Source organism: Carcharodon carcharias, chromosome 11 (assembly GCF_017639515.1).
Source record: "Carcharodon carcharias isolate sCarCar2 chromosome 11, sCarCar2.pri, whole genome shotgun sequence".
Taxonomy (NCBI): Eukaryota; Metazoa; Chordata; class Chondrichthyes; order Lamniformes; family Lamnidae; genus Carcharodon; species Carcharodon carcharias.
Genome location: NC_054477.1, coordinates 29,994,654 through 30,021,982, shown reverse-complemented (window position 1 = coordinate 30,021,982; position 27,329 = coordinate 29,994,654). Strand labels below are relative to the sequence as shown.

General features: G+C 41.8%; 1 protein-coding gene across 1 annotated transcript in view; it reads right to left on the bottom strand.

The window, feature by feature from the left end:
* The window catches only part of p4ha3 (prolyl 4-hydroxylase, alpha polypeptide III), a 70,895-nt gene extending 53,153 nt beyond the window's left edge, over nt 1-17,742 (bottom strand). Inside the window, exons 1-4 of the mRNA XM_041199409.1 lie at nt 17,324-17,742; nt 10,431-10,585; nt 7,311-7,534; nt 5,008-5,157 (exon numbers count right to left, since the gene is read on the bottom strand). Of these exons, the coding sequence (XP_041055343.1) occupies nt 5,008-5,157; nt 7,311-7,534; nt 10,431-10,585; nt 17,324-17,508 (714 nt within the window). The 5' untranslated portion in view covers nt 17,509-17,742. The remainder of the gene's footprint in view (nt 1-5,007; nt 5,158-7,310; nt 7,535-10,430; nt 10,586-17,323) is intronic.
* Between the last annotated feature and the right edge of the window lie 9,587 nt (nt 17,743-27,329).

Genomic DNA, 27,329 nt, shown 5'->3' with positions numbered 1-27,329 from the left:
CATTGCTCATCAGCACCAGCAGAAGCAGTGGCAACTGCCAGCAATGCACCCACCAGAGGCTCTGGATTGCTGAGTACTCCAGGCCAAATGTGAATGAGAGTGTGATGGGGATTGTGGGGTGAGTGTCATGAAAGTGCGGGGGCAGAGGGGTTGGAGGCAAGGGGAGGGGGCTTGTCCCTCAATTGGGTAGGGAGGTCTGATAAATAGGGACCACCCACCACCCTGCCCTGGGGACCCCAGCAAAACCCCCAGGGGTTTCCGTCTGTGGGAAAGCCTTGCTGCTCCCATTTAATACCTGAGTCACCACTGAAATGAACCTAGTTGACATCCTGCCATGGTGGCTGGGAATCCAGCATCAGCCCCTCTGTCCTCCAACTTAATCAGGGGAGGTTTTACTGCCAGTGGGAAACCAATATGGAGCCTCTCCCTTCATTAAATGGACCCAACTGCCATGGTTCCCACCACAACAGGCTGCATTAAATCCAGTACAAAGAAAGACTTTGCACTGTGGTATTATCCCTAAGCTTTTCTAAGAGAATAAAAAAAGCGTATCTTCACATCAGACAAGACAATCTCCAGGTCAGCGTAACATTCTGTTTTTAAACAGGTTACACAGACATAAATGGGGGACAATCAACTCCTCGTGAAAACACAAAGACAGAGGAGCCACAACATTTTACTTATGCTCTTCAGGCAATATCTCAATCCCTCACCAATATAACTCTAATGCCACCCCCTATAATGTATCCTAACCTCTGTTTTATAATCTTGTATTATCTGTCAAATGATGTTATCTCATTTCTTTTTCATCATTCTCCTCAGGATGTCAATTTCACATTTGTCTTTATCCTGATACGAAGTATTTTGACATATTTAAGTACCATTTACTTTGCCATTTTTAAACTAACCAATGAAATAAACAGTAAAGAAAAACTGAAATACTCTCAAAATTGCCATAAATGTCTGATGTAGCTACAAATTTGAGCTTATGCCCCACTGTAACAGAAACTGAACAAGAAAAGCTGCTTAGGTCACGGAATTAGCATTTTTCTTATTGGCAATTCTATGAATCAATATGCAAATCACCCATTAAATTCTAATTTTCACACTGCTGCCATGCAGAAAAGCATGGATACATATGCTTTCAAATGTATACCAATTCCACCTAACATATAACCAAAAATAAAATACTGCAGATTATGGAAATCTGAAATAAAAACAGAAAATGTTGAAAATGCTCAGCAGGTCTGCAGAACCACAAGAAACTTAATGGCTTCATTCAGGTGGTCAAGGTCACTGAATGTGCCTTCAAATATTATATCCCTTTATCTGCATCAGTAACCTCACCCGCTTCTCAAATTACCACCCACCTCATCTACCAAAAATCTTTACCAGTCAGGCCTCATTCCTGACATAGGAGAATTCCTGGAACATCCTCCCTAACAGCACTGTGGGTGCATGGGCGTGATTCCATGCTGGCTGGCCAAGCAATGCCCAGCCAGTATGAAAGGCGTGCTGAAAGGCCCAGCGCTGCCAGGATGCGGGCAGGAAGAGGGCAAGCGCTGAAGTCAGCACAGGCACAAGGGGAGCATGCAATGAAAGCTCCCTGAAGACAGAGAGCTGCCTCAGGGAGCTGAAGAATTTTAAAACCAAAAATAAACAGCATGAAATTCCGAAAAAAAATTTCCACCCGTAAGAATCATTCACCTAAACACATTGATGGTAAAAATTCTGCCCAAATATTTTTATTTTTTTTTAAATTAATATTGGAAATCTCACCCTGCCTTTGGATGAGTCTTCCTCAAAAATCCAAAGGCCGCCTGGCTGATTCACCCGCTTGCCAACTGTAACATTGGACGGGCAGCAAAAGATCCAGGTCAATTACTACATTAATGGCCTTAGTAGGCCTCTTAATTGTTGGCGGGCGCGCTGCTGACCGAAATATCGCGCAAGTGCACGATGACATCAGGGTGCTCACTTGACATCATCACGCGCGATTTTACACCTGACCAGGTTGGGCACGTGCCTGCCCGTGGGACTTAAAATTCTGCCCATGGACCGCAGCGGTTCAAGGAGGCAGCTCACCACCATCTTCTCAAGGGAAATTAGGGATGGGCAATAAATGCTGGCCTGAGCCAGTGATACTCCCATCCCATGAACAAATATATAAAAATAAAAATTGCTGCTTGCCACCCTGGGTGTACATGGTCTCCTGCTGAAAGCCCTTTTCCCCCCACCTCCACTTCCCCCGTCTCCCCTCAGCTTATGTTGCTCTGCATGACCCTTATTCATTCTCCAAGCAATGGTGTATCCCGAGGGAAATAGCGGCACTGGGTTGGGTTTTAGCTCTGGAGTTGGGCTCCCTATGTTGGGCGCATTTCTGGGTCCTGTCCCCGCATTGATGCCTGAAGCCTGATGGCATTTCTAACAAGCGGGCCAATTAGTGGTGAGGGAGCACACTTGCCATCCAATTGAGGATGGGGGGGAAGGCTCCTAAGGCTGGACTCCTATAGGCAGTCCTCCAGCCCTGAGAGATCAGTAGCCCACATTCAGAGATGGGTGCTGTCGAGGCAGCTGAGGGAGAGAGAGGGTGCCTCTATACATTTCAAAATAAGCATATAAAACCTGGCCACAGCTGTCAGACCTCCATACTAGAGGTGGAGTCCCTCCACTAGGCAGCCTATAGTCACACCTATTGCCAATTTTCAGTCATGGTTGCAGGGGTGGTATAGGTTGAAAAGCAAAATTGATTGCTGGCTCCCTGGTGTGCCACTGGGAGGCTCCCTCCTCTCATTGGCCATGCTTCAACCTCAGCGGGCCGACTGCTTGATGACAGGGGCCTTAATCAGCCCTTCAGGTGGCCTAAAATCACTGGCTTAGTAATCCAGAGGCCTAGGCTCTGTGGACATGGTTCAAATCCCAACATGGCTTGGTGGAATTTAAATTCAATTAATAAAAAAATCTGAAATTGAAAGTTAATCTCAGTAATAGTGACCATGAAAGTATCATTGATTGTCGTAAAAACCTATCTGATTCATTGGTATCCTTTCTGGAAGGAAACCTGTCATCCTTACCTGATCTGGCCTACATGTGACTCCAAATCCACATTAATGTAGTTGACTCTTAACTGCCTAGCAAGCCATTCAGTTCAAGGGCAATTAGGGATGGGCAACAAATGCTGGCCTTGCCAGTGATGCCCACATGCCATGAAAGAATACATTTAAAAAAAATTGGCAACCCTCTGCTTGCGGGAGGGTAGCCGTCACCCCCCACCCACCCACCACCACCCACCACCACCACCCCCATCCCGAAATGGACTCTTCAAAATTTGCATGGCGGCAAACCTCTGCAATGGTCGACAGTGGATCTTGAAGGCCCACCTACCTCTGGTCCTACCTCCTCATCCAAACAAAGATTGAGCCATCCATGTCTGGGAGCAACTGGTTTATGCAGAACTTGAAGCCAGCAAAAAGTCCTCAGTTGCTGCCACACTGCTCCCTGTAGACTTTTGTAACTTCAGTCAACAATAGAAAGCACCAAATTCTTGTTGAATTGAAGCAACAGCCAGAAGAAATCAACCAGCAACAAATCAGTAAGCAGTTGTTGATCCCTTCAAATACCACTGCTTGGGAAAGGGGTCCTTCCTGATGTTGAATGCGTGCACAGTTTTGCGAGGTCAAGAGAGAGTTCCAAAATCGCACCACTGGCATCAAATCTGCACGGGGATCATGACCTGCCTGCTCAGAATACATCTGACAGTCTTTCACTGTGCGCACGAACAGCTTCACCAATATGGTGCCCAGTGTGATTTGCATGCATTCATGCCATGAGTTCCACTTTGGAGTTGGAAGGGCACTCTTGGTGCTCAAAAAATTGGTGTTAATTAACCCTACAAAACCAAGATGCTACAATGCCAGCACTGGCAGGAAGATGCATTGCAATTTTTTTTCTATTTATTCACAGGATGTGGGCTTCACTGGCTGGGCCAGCATTTATTGCCCATCCCCTAATTGCCCTTGAGAAGATGGTGGTGAGCTGCCTTCTTGAACCACTGAAGTCCATTGGTGTAGGTACACCCACAGTTGCTGTTAGGGAGAGGGTTCCAGGATTTTGAGCCAGCAATTGACCCATTGCAACAACTTCACTTTGGGCTTCTTCCATTATTAATATGGAGATAAGAACTTATAATGGAGAAAGCTGGCAACTGGATGCAAGGTCTTACGATAGGAAGTGTCATAAAATAGCATAAAATTTTTGATATGTTATAGATAGGTGCTTAATGGTGATTGTGGGGATTGTCAGTATTCTGTGTGTGAAATAACTGTTATATCCGGTGGAAACCTTGGGCAGGATTTTCCGGCCCCACCACCAGCGGGTATCATCAGGGGTGGGACAGGAAAATTTGGAGAGCCGTTGACCTTTATCAGCTCTCCAAATTTTCCTGTCCTGCCAGTGACGATGCCCGCCAGTGTGGGGGCTGGAAAATCCTGCCCAATGGCTGTGACAGTTTGATACCTGTTGAGATTTATTTTCTGCATGCACATTGAGTTTTAGATTTTGCTTTTTGTTCAGCTCTATGAAGTATAATTTCAAATTCCTGTAACTGAAAAGATATTAAATCCTTGAAGAGTCAACTAAAAACAAGTTGCAGTTAGATAGTATTTTTAACATAGTAGAATGCTCCAAAGTGCTTTCCACTTTTAAGTCATTGGGATGAGAAGTTTCTTTTCTGTAGTAAACATGAGTGCTCTGAGAAGCCTCAAACCACTTTCCAATATCTCAAACTATTTTACCACTAGAAAGTCAAAACTCAGAAATGCTCCAGTCCAAGTTGAGTTACAAATTGGGTTCAACAGACCCAGTACCTTCTCTGTTCAAGCTTCTCACCAAAGTATTGCAGAGCCATCACTAATCATTTAAACAATTTTCACATGCAGTCAGGTAGCATGTTCTCAATATTTGTCCTCTCCCATCAAACAAATTCGACCTTCAAGATGTACTGCTTACCATGTAATGGGAAAAGGCGAGATGATCGAGAGCTTCCTCAAGATTTCCTTGGTCCTCAGTGTTCCAAATTCCTATACTTTGTCGGAAAAGTGTGACTGCTTCTTCTAACCAAGTAACTGAGTGATAGTAGTCACCTATATCATAGGCAACCTGGGAACATAACATGTAAAATGTGGATTTTAATATCTATGTTAAAATGGTGTCATAATGACCGATGAGTAAGAGGTTATATAAGAATGTTTTTATATATAGTTGTGTAAAGTTATAGAAGAATATTTTATGGTCAATTAAATATGCTTGTTATGTAAAGTAATATCAGAATGCTTTTTATATAAGGCTATATAAAAATGCTTTCCATATAAAGCTATATATGTGTATATTTTATATATATATATATATTTTATACAGGCATTCAAAAATGTCACTTTTAAGTTGGCCTTTGTGAAATTTAATTGCATTTCAAATTGCACATAAACAGTAAGTTCCAAGGGCAGGATTTTCCCTCTGGGGCAGGAAACAGAGGTAAGACTGTTTCTGGGTCCTAAGACAACCCCCAGGGGAGAACTGTCACCGGCCGCAAATTTGACGGGGTGCCTCCCTACCATCAGCTGGTCTAGAGTGGGTTCTTGAAGCTGGAGGACCAATCAAAGCTTTCCAGCTTGAAAGGAGTAGAAGGCTGCAGTAGAGGGTAACTAAAGGTGGGGGTGTTTTAAACTGGAGGTCCCTCTCTCCAAAATTTTTAAAAACTTAAGTAAAGAATGAATCTTGTGACCAGGACACTGTTTGCAGGTGGGTGGGGGAATGGAGGCGGAGCTCATCTACTGCACGCCTGGAGCACTGGCCACTGACTCTGCCACTAAGAGGAAACAATACTCTGATTAATCAAGTGAAGGTCTAATTAAGCAAAAAAAATATAATTCTATCTCTTTTTTATGAACAAGGCGTTTATGCAATTAAATGTGCCACTAAACTGAGCCTCGGACACACACACACAAAACAATCCCCAAGTCTGTGAATAGGAACAGATGGATTGACAATGGAAAACAAATCATTAATGTGTTGTTGGTAAATTGGAAATCACTTTGTCTAGTAAAAACTAAGAAAGTGAGTTTGTTACCGAGATACACTGGAAATCATTCAGTTCAAGAACATTGAACTCAATTCACTCAAATCCAGTCAAAATGCATCATTTTCACCACCTGCTGGAATATTATATGCAAAACTGTAGCAAATCATGTTGGTTTGATAAAAACATTAAATAGTTCAAGGAAAAAATAGTGAGATATGAATTCACTTTAATGGCGATGCAAGATGTGTGATCGGGAATTAGTACCCCATTTGAACTCGTCCGATTTTCCATTGACATCAATGCTATCATCTGAGGTGAATTTATGCCCAAGTATCTATAACTGAAAAATCCTGGAATAGGTTTATTAACTTGCCAATTGGGCGTAAAACTGGTATTTTGAATGAGTTGGTTGCTAAAGAAACCGGCCAATTTTCATTTCCATTACTTTAGACAGGTTGAAAATCCAGCCTCATGTCTCTTAACATGACTGAAAACAAAATTCAAAAATGGTTTTAGGAATCAGCTTTCTCTTTGTTGCGCTTGAATGAAAGTGTTGAAGCAGAACCAGCTGAATTATACGGGAGGGAAAGAGAAAACTTTCTCCTGATCTAGATTTTAGAATATCCCACTTTCATGGGTAATAATAACACAATGGGGGACTGGTTAGCTCAGTTGGCTAAATAGTTACTGCATAGAGCAGGTTAATGCCAACAACATGAGATTCAATCCCCATTCCCAGCTGAGGTGGACTCGGGGCCTGACTCCTTGCTCTGCCTGCAGTAAAAAAGTCAGAGCACTTTGCTGGGGTTTGGCAAATAATCACCAGAGACCTGAAGAAGAATACACATTAGTTCTCAAATACTTATATTTTCATTCCTGCTGATCAAAATGATCTCATGCATTATAAGATGTGCCATTGCTCATAAGTCAATAGCAACTGTACAATCACACCTTAAATACCTGAAGAAAATGTGTAAACAACTGGCACAATCCTTAGTTTGGTTAATTAATGCATGCATGTGGAATAGGTAAATGTGAAAAACCAGCATGCTCAGTTGGTCTAAAATTCGGCTAAGGTATCCACGGTAACAATAAATGAATGTCACAGAGTCTCATTCTGAAGAGGCACCAGTGCCTTTTAAGTATACTCAACAGAAAGAAGGAACTCATAATTTCCACAAAGCTCAGAATGTTAAAAAAGAAAATCAACTTCTTTTCACCTATGTTTACATACCTTTCCAATTTGAAAACAGTCATCTGCTGAAAGGGTACTTGACAGATTTGGCCTGTAGAGAATGGAAACATCGTCTCCAACCACCTGTAGAAACTCCCCTTTGACTAATCCCTTTGTGCTTAGGGCGTACACATCCTGCAGCCTCATCAAACCTTTGGCAGCTCCCTCTACGTCCTCAGCTTTTGGGAGTTTTGCTTCGACTTTCTCATAACCATCCTTTAGTGCTAAATGCAGTGTTGGAAGCAGTGTCAGTTCACCTTATTGGAGATCTTTGAACACAGGATTTACATTTTAGACTTGTCACATTCCGCAGATGGTAAAAATATGCAGTATTTATTACTATGCAGACAGTAAAGAGAGTGAGACCAAATTTTTAGGCTGGCTGCACTAAACCACAAGCATTGAAAGTAATGAAACAGATTCTGTCACGTGATAGGTAGCAACCAATGTAAAATCATCAAATTGGCAAATTTTAATATACAGTGCTATCTTCTGTAGAACATTAATTCATTAATTCTAATTTTAAGGTATTTTTGTCCCATAATTTAGTTGTTCCGTTAATAATAAGGAATTTTTGTGCCATTTTCTCCCCACATATTGACACCTAAGTGCAGTTTTTCACTCAAATTTCTCTCTTCTTCTCTGGAAGGTGCTAACAAATGCTGGACTTAATTCAATGCATGATACTCTAAAAGTATTCCCAACATAGCCATTCCATATGTGTGAGCTACAGAGTGAGTGTAGCCTTTTCAACCTTCGAGGAAATCACAGTCCAACCTGTTCTTCTCCAGTGATCCCACATGTGAATTTCCACCAAATAGTAAGATGCAGCCATTTTCACCACAAGCCTAGGAAAGTAGGCAATAGGTGTGGCTGTCCCAACTGTGCTGCAGTTGAGATCAGCCAACAGAACAGGAGACAGAACATCAAACCTTCCTGGTTTGTGCAGATCAATTCTAGATTTGACATTGCCCTTACTTGCTGAATCATTGGGGTGGCCTAGTACACATTAAATAATACCCTCAAGAGTTAGCACCTTGTTTTCATTATAATTTGCTGCATTGGTATTAAACATTGCAATTGCAGCTTGAGTTCATGAACTCATTGCTTTCTGCACTCAATCAAAGTGTCAGTCAGTAACACTTGGGAGTGAAAAAAATCGCTTGTGTGGTTAGCAAGCTGTTTTACTTTAAAAGGGCTGCACTGTATTTTTTTGGCTCAATGTTGGTGATTTGAGATTGTATTCATGCCATGTAGCCACTCTTGCCATGTAATGTACGTAGCAGAAGAAAACTGAATCTTGAACCTGGATTCCACTTGCTGATATATAAAAGAAATAGTGGAAACTTTCTGTCAGTCACAACTTGGGAAGTAAGAGTGACAGACTTAATTGGCCTGATTTTAACTCTGTGTAATTGAATGGATTTTGAGTCAGCTAAAATCTGGCCCAATGTATATATAAATATATGTATGTATGTTTGTATAACTGCACTAAAGCTACTTTCCTTTCCCTGTAACCCTGCATTTTTTCCCCTTCAAGCACTTATCTAATTCATATTATGAATAGTTATGTTCTGCAGACCTCTTTGATGAGGTACATACCTCATTGCATTGGGAGTGATACCATTTGCACCATTAGTATACAAATATATTGATAGATTTTCTGTATGTGCTGTCGTCTTTCAGTAGTGAAGATTTATTTTGGATTCCTGTGCATTTAATTTTTATAGACAATCATTGCAAGGAATCCTGATTATGTGTATAATTCCACTAATTACACATCCTCTAACAATGTGCTATGTGTACGTGTTTAGTACATTGAACTATTTAATATAAAATGCTTGTTGATACTGATAACCTTTCCTTTTCAGATACCTGACGTGAGAAACTATAATTATGTGGGAAGACTTGAATTATTAGGACATTTTCAACTGGAGCAGAGAAGGCAAAGTGGAGACCTAACAGTAGGTTTCTTTAAATTGTAAAGGGTTTTTAAGAGGGTGAAAAGAGAAAGGCTATTTTCTCTTATCGAACAGCCAGTGACCAGCGTCCATCAATATAAGATTGTCAGCAAGAGGTTGAAAGGTAAGATAGGATTATTTATCACAAGCAACAATTGAGACAGGTACCACTGCATCTTTTAAGTGAAGAGCAGATAAATATTTGAAGCAGATGCAAGGCTGTGGTAAGAGGACAATGGGATTTAATTTAGATTTTTCTAGCAATTAGCTAGCACAGAACTTGAGGAGCTGAATGGACTCCTTATGTGATGTAAAATTCCATAGTGCTATATTGATCTCAACTTACTGAACTTACTGGTTCTGGCCACAAATAGACAATAATACTCTAGAATAGAGCAGTATATTCTTGGTCAATGAAATGAGCACAATTTGCTGCTGGTAGTGGTGATTTTGGTATGGTACCCTAGTGGTTTTAGTACTGGCAACTAGAGACCATGAGTTTAAATCCCACCAAAACAAGTTATGGATTGGAATCAGGAAAGAGACCACAGAGCTGCCATATTTTTGTAAAAATCCAACTGGTTAACTATTGCCCTTCTGGAATGGGAACCTGCCACCCCTATCCAGTCTAGTTGACAAATGGTTGGCTCTTAGTGCCTTCCAGATAATTAGTAATGGGCAATAAACATTGCTTTGCCAGGATTATCCACAACACAAAGCTAAATTTAAAGAAGGAATTGAATTGGCTTATTGCATCACACTGGTGTATTATCACCATATATTAAAAGCAGTGATGTTTTAAAACTAAAAAAGAAATAACTAGCCAGTAATGATTTTTCACTTTCACTGCTTGGTCTGTGGTATGACTGAGTAGCAATCTGGTTCTAGGTCTGCAACCACAGGAGATGCCAGTTCATGTAGCATGAAAACCAGAAATGCTCAAACCCACAGAGATTCGAAGAGCCAAAGACACAGCAATGTGCTAATGTCTGGATAATAGTAGCCAGAAATGAAAGCACTGAAAATAATTTTTGTAATTGCAGAAGTGAATTAATTCAATTATACTTTTACCATACTATATTTAATATTATAGTTGTACAATTATAATAACTTTACTGATGAGATTAAAAAGTGTTAATATTTAAGCCTAAGCATTTACCTTGGATATTCTCGATGGCTTCATTGCTATATACAATATTTTGCCAGTCAATTTGCAACCTCTTAATAAGGGTGTAAGCAAACAAAGGGTTTGATATTGCTTTCACAGGTTCCTGATAAACATTGCTGTGCAGTGCCTTTACTTTTTCATAAAATCTGCAATGCAAAAAAATTAAGACCTAGAACAGGAGAAACAAAATAATTTGAAAGATAAGGAACTAATTGATTTACCCCCTTTTGTTGAAAATCAGTTGGATAGCATTTCTAGAACAATCTGAGCAATCGTAATGAAATGATGGACAAAGCCACAATGCAACATATTACCAAAAAGAACAATTTCATGTATTTCTATAACACACCTCTAGTAAAAAAGTGTTTTGGCGCATTTTACAATTCAGATAGATGAACACTTTGTCGGAGAATTAGGAAATTCATCAGGATAGATAAGACTGAAGGCACAGTTGAGTTGGGATTTTAGGAGACTTTGGGAGACAGAGGGAGATCATAGGCTGACCATGTTGCTGGAAGAGAATTCCAAAGTGCAGTGATTGAATGATTGGCCTGTGTGTTATATTGGAGTTGAAACAGCGGGAGAAGCAGCAATCCAGAGACAGAGTGGGAGAAAATGTATACAAGGATATATTACTGGAAAATATTGAGCAATGTGAAAGGACTTTGTGAAAGATGAGGTCATGGATCTTAAACATCTAGGACACAGCGCTAGTGGAGCTTGACATGGAAGGGAGTGATTGGTTTGAATCACGTTGTGCTGGGGAGGGCATTGGCACAGGGTTCGTAAGGGAAGAGTATTTATGAATGGAATCCTCTAGATGATGAAGGTGTGAGTTTGGATTTCAACAGCAGAATGTGAGAGGTTGGCTGTAGGTCAGCAATAACACGGCATCAGACCTGGTAAAAGGTGAAAAACTTAGCTCGAGGTGGAACAGAGCACTGAAATTCAATCAGAGAGCTATCTGAAAGGTTAATGAAATGGAATCAGATACTAATGGAAACCAAGAAGAGGGTTTTGTTTTATGTCAATTTGGAGCTGAAGGAAATTTCAGCTGATCCATGATTTGAACCCTGACAAGCAGTCATAAAGTATAGCAACAATCTTGGAGTCGATGGTAGCAACAGAGAAGTAGAATTGAATTCCATCCAAATAAAAGTGAAAGTTTATCTACAATTGCAGATGATGTTGCTAATCAATAAAATGTAAATAATGCATATTGGATTAGGAGAGGGGTAAGAATTGAGCTCTGGTGAACACCACCAATGACCCAGAAATATGGGTGAAAATACTGTTTAAAAATATAGTAATAATTTCTGGGGAAAGATATTTGTTACAATCTGGTTAGGGGCAAGTAACACTTTGTTTAAAGTCGATAAAGTTTGAAATCCCAGTTACCCACTAGCAGAATAAAGCTACAAGGTTCCATGGTTTTAAACAAAACAAACTTTACCATACAAAGTAAGAAAAGTAAACAATCAACAAAATCTATCTTATACTCTAACATTCAGAATTAACAGGAGCTCAATATAGGTTAACAAGCAAACTGTGGTTGAACACACCACACTGCGCATTAAATAACAGATATGACCAAGACAAATCCCACAGCTTTCTCAGCAACCCACCCAGATGTCAGTGACAAAGTCTTGTTAAAACTCTCTGTTTCCGTTATAAATTATTTCAGCTCTTCACTTTCAAAGATCTATCCTCTGAATTCCTCCAAAAGATCCTCCGACTCAGACTGCCTCAACGATTGCCCACTTCTCAAGGGTTCAATCTCCTCTCATGAGACTGCGTTCCATGGGATTCACAAAGCTGCATTCCCATCTTTAATTACCAACATGCTTCCAACTCTTTCATAGACCATTACCTTCATTAAACTGGCACGGCTCCTGGGTTTCTCCGAACTCCATGCTCCCAGCTGCACCGAGGTATAAATGGTTCCCAGGGCTTCTCCTGAGCCCTAACTCTCCCTAGCACAGAACCAGTGACCTTCTGTCACGTTGCCAGCTCCCCAAGACTTCTCCTGAGCTCTAACTGCACTAAATAGCAACCAGGGCTTCCTCGAGCCCTAGCTGCCTGGAACCTGCTAACAGCAGTGCCCTTTCAGCATTCCTTCTTCCACTGCTACAGAGCACTCGGATAAATTAAAACCAGACAACCTGCTTCAGCTCTACCCAAATTGATGACAATGTAGTATTTAAGGGTTCACTGAATGTTTTTAAACTAATTTAATTCTAACTCCCAAAACAGAACAACTCTCTGGACTGCCCTTCTTTGGAAGCAATGTAGATACCATGTCACCAGCTCTCCAGCTAAGTAAGCTACCTGCTGTTCATGATCTTACCTTTCTAGCTGTTAACCCCTTAAGTCAGCATGGCTCCAAGCTTTTAAGTGTAATTGACTCCAAGCTACTTTAGTTTCATCTATCCTATTTTCCACAATTAAACTCTAATCTTCCCAAAACTAAACATTAACACTAAAATATTAATATGAACCATGAGCTAAATATCTGTCACAATATTGGCAAAGGGTTTTGCAGACTGATGTGCAACACAAGACTACAAGGAATCCAATTTATTAAACAGATAACAACAACTTATTTTTATATAGTGTGACGTTCTTTGAATTGAAGCAGTTTTCTATTCAGCCAGAGACATTTAGAATGAGAACAACATGAGCTGTTAAACATGGGTCCTTTGTTATCTCATCCTAGTAGACTCCCTCTGCTGGTACATTTTGGATGGTAGCCTCAAGTGGACAAAATGCACAATGCAATTTTCAATAAACTACATATAGTACCTTGAATGTAGCGAAACATTGCAAGGCACTTCACAGGAGCATTATGATGCGTCAGAATTCTCAAGGGTTGGACATGTGTAGAGTATGAAAGCAGCGTTGTTCCAGGATTTCCCCAGATTCAAAGTGGAAGAGTACATGGAGGTGGATGGGGTTTGGGGGGGAGGGGAGGTGGATGATTTGGGGCGGGGTGCAAAATTACATTCCAGAGGGAAACTATAACCTTCATAACAAGGGCCCTAGAAATACACAATCATCCCACCCTTCCCCAAACCTATTACCAGTGTCAAACCCGAAACTTCTCTTGCTGGGGTCTCCATGCAGATTTGAAGCCCAGGTCACATGCTCGACACGTGCTCCTGGGACTACTGGTGATAATGATAGGACCTACTTTCCAATCAGGCAGATGGAGAGCAGAGCTATTGCAGTCTAAAGAATCTGAAAGGGGTGACTTAACATTTAGATTTGGATGTTTTGAACTCATTTAGAGGCTATTTCCTGACTTTTTCAGAGCAATGGTTTATTACTTTCCACATAGAGCTTAGACCGGTGATGTAATGTTAGCTGAGGGAATTGCCTGTATTATGTAGATAAAGAGACTGGAACACAAGAGAATTTATTAGTCAAATCAGTAAAACTGGAACCAAATCTGCTCCTGCCTAAATTAGTTAACCAACCAGCCTGAAAGCTGGTAAATCCCAAAGACATAGTTGAATGAAGGAGAACCTGTGTTGACCAGAATGATCATACCATCCTAAACATACCACCTGTGAAGAGACCTGCATCAGTGTCTCTTGGTTGCCCATTATTATGCTATATCTTTTAAAATTGTTGATTGGGAGCACATTTATTTGGCAGAAGAACATTTTCCAAGTGTGCTATGCATTGATCCATTAATTAGTTTATATCCATCCCTAAATATGTATGCGGTAAATAAATACAATAACTTGTCCTTCTCTGATCTGAATTGAAGGAAATTTTCAGCTCTTTATTGAAGATATTTTGATGTGGGTTTAAAGTATTCAGGCAGGCACAATAAGTGCCACATTAAATGGTGCAGTGATGTGAAAAAGACTCTTCTACAAGTTGATACAAAACAGTTGGCAGCAATCAGTATCTTATCATCTGCTATACTTAATATATTAAGGGGTACTGAGAGTGCGTATATAGTTAAGTTAATGCACATCACCATCTCTGGCAAGGTTCAGTACCTCCAGTGTTAAACTATACCCAACCATCTTCAACTGCTTCATCAATGACCTTCCTTCCATCATATGGTCAGAAGTGGGAATTGCACAATGTTCAGCACCATTTGCAACTGCTCAGATACTGAAGCACTCCATGCCCAAATGCAGCAAGACCTGAAAAATATTCAGGCTTGGGCTGACAAGTGGCAAGTAACATTCACTCCACACAAGTGCCAGGCAATGACCATCTACAACAAGAGAAAACCATCGCTCCTTAACATTCAATGGCATTACCATAACTGAATCGCCCACTATCAACACTCTGAGGGTTATCATTGACCAGAAACTAAACTGGACTAGCCATATAAATACTGTGGCTACAAGAGGAGGTCAGAGGCTAGGAATAAAGCAAACCAGTCCAGACAACAATTGACACCTGCAAAATTAAAGTATTGTCATGAGGTATAATAATTTTCATAATATTTCCTGCTTAATGTAATGTAGGTTTATGGGGGTTGTGTTGTTTTGTCTGTGTGTGTGATTTAATTACATCTTGTAGCCAAGCAGGCTGCAGGTTGAAGTATCAAAAGAAATAAGGTGTAGAAGTGTCTTTAATATGCTAATTCATAAATATGGTTGGAGTCTTAGCATGTAAGGTGTAAAAGGAATTTGCATTTGTAGATTGATGAAGGGAGATTTAGTTTTCAAAGGGATCCCCATCTGTTTACAAACACCCAGACAAGCAAGCTGAGGAATGTGTTTATTTTTCTCAAGGGCTATTGAAAATATATAGAGGCAACATGAAAAGATTTATATTATGAGAAAGGTAAAGTTCCAAAGACATAGGGACAATGGAATTTACACATTAAAATGGAGAAACATGTATAAAGGAGAATGAGGCTATGTGTCAGGGAAGGCATTGTAAGATCTAACAGAGGTGTAAGGAGCCTCTGATGTTTTTGCATTAAGCCTGCTGTCTACAGAAACTGAAGCTGGGAAGAGCCACTTTGAATTCCACTGTCCAGGGTATTGTGTTGACTTGCTGGATCTTTTTAAAATCTATTTTTTTAAACTGCTGCCTTAACAGGGGTGTAACTGGAAGCCAGGCTAATTAGGGATTTTAGGAGTTATTACAGTATTAATTTGTAGACCTATGTATGTGTTTGAAATCTTTTATTTTGTTAATAAATATTTTAATTTTGTTTTTTAAAAATCTCTAGAATCTTGGTGGATTCATTACTTCTGAATTCAGGGCACGCATCCCGAAATAAATACAAATTGCAAAACCGTCGTGATTGCATGATCAAGTTTCCCTCGTAGACTTGATCTGCCTGGCACATATCATCATTCACATCGTAACAATACCTAAGTATCATAAAGACATCACCTACTCCAAACCCTGCGCCCATCACAAGGAGTTTTTAATGCTACTCAATGTCGATCTCTCTAAATTGGAATAAGATATAAATTGGAATATCGTGTGCATACAGTTAATTCCGCATTACAGCACACATAACCGGTGGCATCAATCAGCATCCATAAGTGTTAGTTGGTAACACTCTCATCTTTGAGTCAGAAAGTTGTGGGTTTAAGTCCCACTCCAGAGACCCGAGCACAAAATTCAGATTGTTAATCTAGTGCAGCACTGAGGATGTTCTGCACTGCCAGAGATACTGTCTTTTGAATGAGATATTAAACCAAGGACTCCTCCTGTTTGCCCATATCTTCCCTCTCAGGTGGATGTGAAATATCACATATACAAGTAAGAAAGAGCAGGAAGTTTTGGCCAGGATTTCAGGGGAATTCCCCTGATATCCTGGCTAAGATTTATTCGTCAACCAAAATCACTATAACAGATTATCTGATCAGTATCAAACTGCTGTTTGTGGGAGCTTGCTGTGTGAAAATGGCAGCTAGGTTTCCCACATTACAACAGTGACTGTGACTACACTTCAAAAATATGTAATTGACTATCAAATGCTTCAGGGCATCCTGAGGTCATGAAAAGTGGTATATAAATGCAAGAAAAGTGTTACTATTCAAATACATGGAACTTGAAGTGCCCATTGACAATGAAAGATGTGTTACTGTTAAAAACAACCTGTGTCCTTAAACACAAGTCCGTCTAAGGAAATTGAAGGTTGATTCAACTCCGACTATACTTCAAATGAAATCAAATTAAAATTACTTTAAGAATGAGTTTAGATGCTCATTAATACCTATTAGTTTGTTTAACTATGGAAAGAGAAAGAAAAATAAATCAAGCTGAATTTATTGAAAGAAAATAGTCCAGAATTAACTAAATCTTTGGCTAGAACATAAAATCATCACCAGTGCTGACTAAGTCACAAATATTTACAGTCTGAGTAATTTGCCAAGACCTCACATCTGACAGCCCTGTGCTCTGAAATTTGGATAGAATTGTAGCATTGTATCCTGTTTTGTAAATGTCAAGACAGTAAATCAAAAAGCTGCACTTAAATGTTTTAATCACGGGGAGAAATCCTGCACCAAGGCTACATATGATTTTAACCCTGGGTAAGCGAATGAGTTTTGAATGGATTAAAATTGAGCCCAGTATATTTTGCCAGCTTTACTTGCACGGGACTTTGTCTCTTATCTTAAAAAAGTATTCTGTGGCTGAGCTCTTTCTAATGCAAATTTGGTCTCAGAGAATAGCTATTATTGTAAATGTGACATAATAAAATGCAGCTGCCTAACTAGGCTGAAAAAAATAAACTCAACTAGGTTGAGCTAACTAATTGAAAGGCGAGGGAAATATTAATAAAAATGTTGAAATAAAAATGTATAAACGACATGTTCACTATTCCTCAATGAGACTGCTAAAGCTCTTGTTTTTTTTAAATGGATTTAATTCCGAGCGAATTAAAATCTTACCGTTTCAGATCGTCCATTCTGTAGATCTCGTTTTCAACGTAAGTCTGTAAATTTTGCAAAAGCACCTTTTCCACGGCAATTTCTCCCTGGATGTTCAGGAGGGAGGTGTACAGATCTCCTCGAGTCGGTGACAGCGAGGAACCGTTCACCACGTACAGGAATAGTGAGTGCAGCAACAATAGCATTTTGCAATAATCTTCCAGACACTGCCCACTTACTATAACAAGAGTTTCAACTCAACATTTACATATTAGTCTTCCTTAGTGGAAATGTACTTGATTGTCTGTTTCCTTAGTCATTTAGAAGTGGGATCGCGTTTCAAGAGCTGATCGAGACGGAATCCACGCTCCCCTGTTCCAGCATTCATATTCCCCACATTCCAATGAAATGGGTCATTTTGCTATGTTACTGCTGGAGACTAATGCAGCTGCATCAACAGAGAAATAGGGAGGGAAGAAGTGAGTGCTATCTCACTGGTGTCTGACTGACTGTTGGCTCAGGCTGTTCAGTAGAATGTCAGGGGACAGGAGGAATGATGTACAGTATGCATGGGGAATTATTGAGGACTAGGGGTTTATGCAGGTTCCCCGGGGCAGGGCTTTGCTGTTCTGCGATAGGGCAACTCAGACCCTGCCCGTCACTCCCTTTTTAGGGAGAACTCGCTTCATGACGCTTGCTTCTTTCAAACTACATTTAAGCAACAGAGCTTTAAAAATCGGCGTTACGATTATACTATGCTTTGTTACTTAGAGATTGAAACGTGGAGGCAAACTGGCTTTGGCGGTCATCATTTTCATGAAGGAGTGTTGTTGATTCTGTAGAAATGGTGGGCCATTGTCATTGATGATATGATTTGTAAATGACACACGCCTGGCTGCCTTTAAATAGGATCCATGTAGTTGCACTTTGGACTTGTTAGAAACAAAACTTGTACACTAACCACTTAACGAAAACAGAACCTTTTACTTATTGTGGTTGATGATTGTTTGAGAAGGAGTTTTTAAACCAATAGCCTCAAGATACCGGGAAGGCCAGATTAATTGTCTGTCTCTACTTGTCCTGACAAAGTGGTAGGGGGCCTTCCCTTTGAACCATGGCAATCCTAAAGGTGATGGTGCCCCCACTGGCATGAGGTAGAATTGCAGGCTATTCACCAATGACAATGAAGGAATAGAGAGAATTACCTGGAAAAACTCAGCAAGTCTGGCAGCATCGGCGGAGAAGAAAAGAGTTGACGTTTCGAGTCCTCATGACCCTTCGACAGAACTAGGCGAATGCCAGGAAGGGATGAAATATAAAACAAAAACAGAATTACCTGGAAAAACTCAGCAGGTCTGGCAGCATCGGCGGAGAAGAAAAGAGTTGACGTTTCGAGTCCTCATGACCCTTCGACAGAACTAGGTGAATCCCAGGGAGGGTTGAAATATAAGGTGGTGGTGGTGGGGGGTGGGGAGGTTGGGTGGGGGGAGAGAAGTGGAGGGGGGTGGTGTGGTTGTAGGCAAAAGCTTCTCTCCCCCCACCCAACGTCCCCCCCCCCCCCCCCACCCCCCACCACCACCACCTTAAACCAGCTTATATTTCAACCCTCCCTGGGATTCACCTAGTTCTGTCGAAGGGTCATGAGGACTCGAAACGTCAACTCTTTTCTTCTCCTCCGATGCTGCCAGACCTGCTGAGTTTTTCCAGGTAATTCTGTTTTTGTTTTGTATTTCCAGCATCCACAGTTTTTTGGTTTTTGTTTTTATCTAAGGGGTGAAATATAAGCTGGTTTAAGGTGGGGGGGTGGTGTTGGGTGGGGGGAGAGAAGTGGAGAGGGGTGGTGTGGTTGTAGGCAAAAGCAGTGATAGAAGCAGATCATCAAAAGATGTCACAGACAGCAGAACAAAGGAACACATAGGTGTCGAAGTTGGTGATATTATCTAAACAAATGTGCTAATTAAGAATGGATGGTATAGCACTCAAGGTATAGCTCTAGTGGGGGTGGGGGGAGCATAAAAGATTTAAAAATATTTTAAAATAATGGAAATAGGTGGGAAAAAGAAAAATCTATATAATTTATTGGAAAAAAAACAAAAGGAAGGGGGAAGAAACAGAAAGGGGGTGGGGATGGGGGAGGGAGCTCACGACCTAAAGTTGTTGAATTCAATATTCAGTCCGGAAGGCTGTAAAGTGCCTAGTCGGAAGATGAGGTGTTGTTCCTCCAGTTTGCGTTGGGCTTCACTGGAACAATGCAGCAAGCCAAGGACAGACATGTGGGCAAGAGAGCAGGGTGGAGTGTTGAAACGGTCCACTCCTCCATCACCCCCTACTCCCCAGCCCCCACCTATGGCACCACCCCATGCCCACGCAAAAGATGTAACACCTGCCCCTTCACTTCCACTCTCCTCACCGTCCAAGGGCCCAAACACTCCTTTCAAGTGAAGCAGCATTTCACTTGCATTTCCCCCAACTTAGTCTACTGCATTCATTACTCCCAATGTGGTCTCCTCTACATTGGAGAGATCAAACGTAAACTGGGCGACCGCTTTGCAGAACACCTGTGGTCTGTCCGCAAGAATGACCCAAACCTCCCTGTCACTTGCCATTTTAACACTCCACCCTACTCTCTTGCCCACATGTCTGTCCTTGGCTTGCTGCATTGTTCCAGTGAAGCCCAACGCAAACTGGAGGAACAACACCTCATCTTCCGACTAGGCACTTTACAGCCTTCCGGACTGAATATTGAATTCAACAACTTTAGGTCTTGACCTCCCCCCTCCATCCCCACCACCCGCCCCCCCCCGCCCCCCCACTTTCTGTTTCTTCCCCCTTCCTTTTGTTTTTTTTTCCCAATAAATTATATAGATTTTTCTTTTTCCCACCTATTTCCATTATTTTAAAATATTTTTAAATCTTTTATGCTCCCCCCACCCCCATTAGAGCTATACCTTGAGTGCCCTACCATCCATTCTTAATTAGCACATTCGTTTAGATAATATCACCAACTTCGACACCTATGTGTTCTTTTGTTCTGCTGTCTGTGACATCTTTTGATGATCTGCTTCTATCACTGCTTTTGCCTACAACCACACCACCCCCCTCCACTTCTCTCCCCCAACCCAACACCACCCCCCCCCCCTCCCCCCCACCACCACCTTAAACCATCTTATATTTCACCCCTTCCTGGGATTCGCCTAGTTCTGCTGAAGGGTCATGAGGACTCGAAACGTCAACTCTTTTCTTCTCCGCCGATGCTGCCAGACTTGCTGAGTTTTTCCAGGTAATTCTGTTTTTATTTTGTATTTCCAGCATCTGCAGTTTTTTGTTTTTCGTTTTTAAGGAATAGAGAGACATGTTCAAATCAAAGGTGGCGTGTGACTTGGATGAGATAGGGTTCCTACAATTGATAACTGTGGTTATTAACGGCCTGCCATACTTTCCCTCTCGATGTAACAGCAACAGGATCCCTGTACATGGAACACAATCCTTAGCTAGTTGAGTTATCTACTTTGTTAAATTTGTAGAAAAATAGTCTTAATTTTTGTGCCAAGCAGTAATAATGGGCTGAATTTTCCCAGCTCTGTGATGGCAGGACTGGAGGCAGGGATGTTTTCCGAGGGTGGCTTGGGATGAGGATTACCTACCCACTGCATGGAGGAAGGCAGGCAGCTTAACCAGTTATGGCCCCAATTGGGGGTGATTTTGTGGCTGTCATGGCATATAGCTGGTGGCAGAGTGGCTCCTTGCCATGTGTGGAGGCCTCCAGCTTAATGGAGGCAACATTCCTTTGGCAGACCGGTGACAATAAGAGCCGGAGGGGTGAAAGGCCACTCCCACAGTCCAAATGGTGCATCTGGAGGGGTTTCTCCTCTATTCTGAGGCATCTATCCCCTTCCTCCCCTTTGATCTATTAACAAGTTTACCCCCCTGAGGAGGTCTCTGTGAGATCTCCTTCTTGGCCTAAGCAGCACCCAACTCTCCTGATGGGGCTTGCGAGGCTTTTAGCTGACAGCCCTATGAAAGGAACTGCAGCAATGGGAGCCCTTAATAGGAGGGTGAGTATGGAGTTGGCCAATTAAGAGGCCGCCTGTGCGCCAAGCCGGTGTCAGTGCGAGCAAGTGCAATCTCGGGACGTCCGTTTGGTTCTAATGTCAGTGCCCCAAAAACCATGGTAAATTCCTGCCCAATCAGAGGAGAAATTCTTGAAGCATTCATATAAAATTTGCTTCTGTAGGACAAAGTATAAATTGGGAAATAGTGGAGGTGTGAAAGAAGGGCACTACAATTGTCATGGGTGATTTTAATCTGCATATTGACTGGACAAATCAGATTGCCAGGGGTAACATGGAAGACATATTTGTAGAGTACATCAGGGGTTTTTTCCTAGGGCAATACATTGCAGAACCTGGGGACAGGCTATTTTAGATATAGTAAAGCGTAATGAGGTGGGAGTAATATGAAGTATTGTGGTTAAGAATCTTCTAGGGGATAGCGATCACAACATGGTAGAATTTCTAATTCAGTTTGAGGACGAGCAACTTGGGTCTCAAACCAGTGTCCTCAACTTAAATAAAGGCAATTACAGAGGTATGAATAAAGAGTTGTCTAAAGTGGGCTGGGAAAATAGGCTAAGGGGAAGGTCAGTGGATGAGCAGTGGCAGACATTTAAGCAGATATTTCATAAAGCTCAGCAAAAATTTATCCCGGTCAAAAAGAAGGACTCAATGAGAAGAATGAACCGCCCGTGGTTAACAAAGGGTGTCAGAGAGAGTATCCAATCAAAAACTAAGGCAAAAGCTAATGTTTTTGGTAGGCCATTTGGGAATTGATTGGGAATTTTTTAGGAACCAGCAGTGGATGACTAAAAAGCTAATAAAGAGGGAAAAATTGATTATGAAAGTAAATTGGCAAGAAATATAAAAACAGACAGCAAGAGCTTCTATGGGTATATAAAAGGGAAGAGGGCAGGATTTTCCCATCGATGAGCAGGGGGGCGGGGCCTGCTCGCCGATGCGTAAAGTGATGAGCAGTGACGTCAGGCGGAACTCTATTTAAATTTTCCGGTAGGCGGGGGCGCCGCAAAATCAGCTGTGCACCTGCCGACCTGTCAATGGCCAATTGAGGCCATTGACAGAATCATTAAACTAATTAGTGGACCTGCCCGTCCAACCTTAAGGTTGTCGGGCAGGCCAGGAGCCCCGGCGGGAATTAGAAAAAGCATGAAACCTCATCCACGGGCGGGATGAGGTTTCATGTAAGTTTTTAAAAATTTTATTAAGGTTTTTGTAAAAATTATGGACATGTCCTAACTCATCTGACAGTGTCATATGAGGGGACATGTCAGGAATTTCTTTTCCCAATTTTTAATATTTGGCACAGATTAGCCGATCTCCCTGAGGCAGCACTTAGCCTCAGGGAGATGAGTACGCTCCTTCTTGTGCATGCGTGCAGATGTTGCGCCCGCCCACGTAAAATGGCGCCGCCCCCCTGATCGGGGGTGCCGATCGGAGGCGCACCTGTGCACGTCTGCAATTCAACTTCCCCCCACGACGGGGGAAATCCTGCCCAGAGAATGGTTAAAATGAGCGTGGGACCCTTGGAGGAGGCAACTGGAGAACTGATAATGGGGAACAGGGAAATAGCAGATAATTTAAACCAATATTTTGCATCGCTCTTCACGTGGATGACACTATAAACATCCCAAAGATATCAACTAAGCAAGGAGCTTATGGGAGGAAAGATCTTGTAACAGTCTCCATCATGAGGGACAAAGTATTGACAAACTAATGGCACTAAAGGCAGACAAGTCACCAGGGCCTGATGGCCTGCATCCAAGGGTTTTTAAGGAAGTGGCTGCAGAGATAGTGGAGGCATTGGTCAAAATATTCCAGCACTGACTGGATTCTGGGAGGGTTCCAGCGGATTGGAAAACTGCTAATGTGACACTCCTGTTCAAGAAGGGAGGGAGACAAAAAGCAGGAAACTATAGACCAGTCAGCCTAACATCTGTCATTGGGAAAATGCTAGAGTCCATTATCAAGGAAGAAGTATTGGGGCATTTAGAAAAGCTTAACGCAATCAAACAGAGTCAACATGGTTTTGTGAAAGAGAAATCATGTTTGACAAATTTGCTAGAGTTCTTTGAAGATCTGACAAGCAAAGTGAATAATGGGGATCCTGTAGACATAGTATATCTGGACCTCCAGAAGGCCTTTGATAAGGTGCCGCACAAAAGATTAATACACAAGATAAGATCACAGAGTTAGTGATAATATATCAACTTGGATAGAGGATTGGCTAACCAATCGAAAGCAGAGAGTCAGGATAAATGGGTCTTTTTTTGGATGGCAAGCTGTAACTAGTGGGGTGCCACAGGGTTCTGTCCTTGGGTCCCAACTACTTACAATCTATATTAATGACTTGGATTCAGGGATAGAAGCTACTGTAGCTAAATTTACAGATGACACCAAAATAGGTAGGAAAGTAAGTTGCAATGAAGAAATAAGAAATTTACAAATGGATATGGACAGGTTAGGTGAATGGGCCAAAATTTGGCAGATGGAGTTTAACCTGGGTAAGTGTGAGGTTATCCATTTTGGTCTGAAGAATTAAAAGGTGACTTATTATTAAATGGAGAGAAACTTCAGAATGCTTCAGTGCAGAGGGATCTGGGTGTCCTCATGCATGAATCACTGAAAGCTAGTGTGCAGGTACAGCAGGTAATAAGGAAGGCAAATTGAATTTTGGCATTTATTGCTAAAGGAATAGAGTATAAAAATAGGGAAGTGTTGTTGCAACTGTATAAGGCATTGGTGAGATCACATCTGGAGTACTGTGCACAGTTTTGGTCCCCTTACTTGAGGAGGGATGTAGTTGCATTGGAGGCGGTTCAGAGGAGGTTCACTAGATTGATTCCAGAGATGCGGGGCTTGTCTTATGAGGAGAGATTGAGCCGTTTAGGCCTATACTCGCTAGAGTTTAGAAGGATGAGAGGAGATCTAATTGAGGTATATAAGATGCTAAAGGGGATAGACAAAGTAGACGTGGAGCGGATGTTTCCCCTTGTAGGGCATTCTAGAAAAAGACGCCATAGTTTTAGGCTAAGAGGTGGTAGATTTAAATCAAAGATGAGGAATTACTTTTCTCAAAAGTTCGTGAACCTATGGAATTCACTACCACATAGTGCATTGGATGCCGGGACGCTGAGTAAATTTAAGGAGAAGATAGACAGATTTTTAATTAGTTACGGGTTAAAAAGTTATGGGGAGAGGGCGGGAAATTGGAGTTGAGGCCAAAATGAAATCAGCCATGAATTGAATCATATTGAGTGGCGGGGCAGCCTCGAGGGGCTGAATTGCCTACTCCTGGTCTTAGTTCTAATGTTCTTATGTTCTTATGGGGTAGTGCTTTAGTATAGTTAACACACAAAAGACAGAGAGTGAGGATTAATGGGTCTTTTTCAGGTTGGAAAGATGTAACTAGTGGAGTGCCACAAGGATCAGTTCTAGGGCCTCAATTATTTACTATCTATATTAATGACTTGGAGGAGGGGGCAGAGTGTAATGTATCCAAATTTGTTGATGATACAAAAATAGGTGGGAGGGCATTTTGTGATGAGGACATAAGGAATCTGCAAGGGGATATAGGCAGATTGAGTGAGTGGGAAAAAACTTGGCAGATGGAGTTTAATGTAGGAAAGTGTGAGGTCATGCAGTTTGGTAGGAAGAATCAAAAGGCAGACTATTATTTAAATGGAGAGAGACTCCAAAAAAGTGCAACACAGAAGGATCTGGGTGTTTTTGTGCATGAAACACAGAAATTTAGCATGCAGGTGCAGCAAGTAATTAAGAAGGCAAATGGAATTTTGGCCTGTATTGCCAGAGGATTGGAGTTTAAAAATAGGGAAGTCTTGTTACAACTCTACAGCGTGTTGGTGAGGCTGCACCTGCAGTATTGTGTACAGTTTTGGTCCCTGCATTTAAGAAAGGATATACTTGCATTGGAGGCAGTTCAAAAGAAATTCACTAGGCTGATTCTTGGGATGAAGGGATTGACTTATCAAGAACAGCTAAACAGGTTAGGCCTTTATTCATTAGAGCTTAGAGGAATGAAGGATAATCTTATTGAAACGTACAAGATTCTAAAGGGGCTTGATGGAGTAGATGTTTCTACTAGTGGGGGAGTCTCAAACTAGGGGACATAGTTACAGAATAAGGGGATACTCATTTAAAACTGAGATGTGTAGGAACTTCTTCTCTCAGAGGGTAGTGAATGTCTGGAATTCTCTACTCCAGAGAATTGTGGAGGCTAGATCACTCAAATAATTTAAGAGGAGGTAGATAGATTTTTGAAATATCAGAGAGTTGAGGACCATGAGAAGCTGGGACGAAAGAGGAGTTGAGGCCTGGGGCAGATCAGCAATGATCATATTGAATGGCGGGGCAGGCTTGAGGGGCCAAATGGCCTACTGCTCCTATTTCTTATGTTCTTATGTTCTTTACATGTGATTGTGCACAACAATGAATATGATAGTATCAGTATTTTAAAGGCTTGTATTCTTGCCAGCATTGACTGCCTGCCAATATTTCAATGTCCCTGCTCATTATTTGTAAAGGTATTGCCCAGGTCTCTATATTCTGTTCCCACTCTCAGTTGGGATCTGGATTTGCAGTAGGTAAAATCGTGCCAAGTGTGACAATTATATCACAAATATAGGGCAGAGATAGAGCTTTCAAAGTATCCTCTCCACTTGCTAATATCTCAGCACAGTTTTGTATTACTGTTTTACAAGGTTTCAGGCCATAATGTGTTTACTAGTCAATATAATTAGTTACTATGCCTTGATTCAGTCATGGACAAAAGAGCTGAACTCCAGAGGTGAGCTGAGAATGACTGCCCTTGACGTCAAGGCAGCATTTGACCAAGTGTGGCATTAAGGAGCCCTAGCAAAACTGCAGGGGAATCAAAGGGAATCGGGGGAAAACTCTCTCCTGTTTGGGGTCATACCTAGCACAAAGAAAGATAGTTGTGGTTGTTGGGGGGGCAGTCATCCCAGCCCCAGGACATCACTGCAGGAGTACCTCAGGGTAGTGTCCTCAGCCCAACCATCTTCAGTGACCTTCCTTTTATCATAAGGTCAGAAGTGTCGATGTTCGCTGATGATTGCACAATGTTCAGCATCATTCGTGACTCCTCAGCTGCTGAAGCAGTCCATGTCCAAACGCAACAAGACCAGGACAATATCCAGGCTTGGGCTGACAAGTGGCAAGTAACATTCATGCCACATCAGTGCCAGGCAAAGACCATCTCCAGCAAGACAGAATCTAACCATTGCCCCTTGACATTCAATGGCATTACCTTCACTGAAGCCCCCACTATCAACACCCTGGGGGTTACCATTAACCAGAAACTGAAGTGGACATAAATACTGTGGCTACAAGAGCAGGTCAGAGGAATCCTGCGGTGAGAGAGTCCCCAAAGCCTGTCCACCATCTACAAGCACAGGTCAGGAGTGTGATGAAATGCTCTCCACTTGCCTGGAAGAGTACAACTCCAACTCAAGAAGCTTGATGCCATCCAAGATGAAGCAGCCCGCTTGATTGGCACCCCATCCACTCATTCACTCCTGAGATATTAGCAGGTGGAGAGGATACTTTGAAAGTTCTATCTCTGCCATACATATGTGATATAATTGTAGCACTTAGCATCATTTTACCTACTGCAAACCCAGATCCCAGTTGAGAGTGGGAACAGAACATATTGACCTAAGCAATACCTTCACAAATTTCAATGCCATTCTAATGAGCAGTGTGTACCATCTTCAGGATGCACTGCAGAAACTCACCAAAACTCTTTGGACAGCACCTGCCAAACCCACGACCACTACCATCTAGAAGGACAAGGGCTGCAGATACATGGGCACATCACCACCTAGAAGTTCCCCTCCAAGTCACTCACCATCCTGACTTGGAAATATATCGCCATTTCTTCACTGCCGCTAGGTCAAAATCCTGGAACTCCCTCCCTA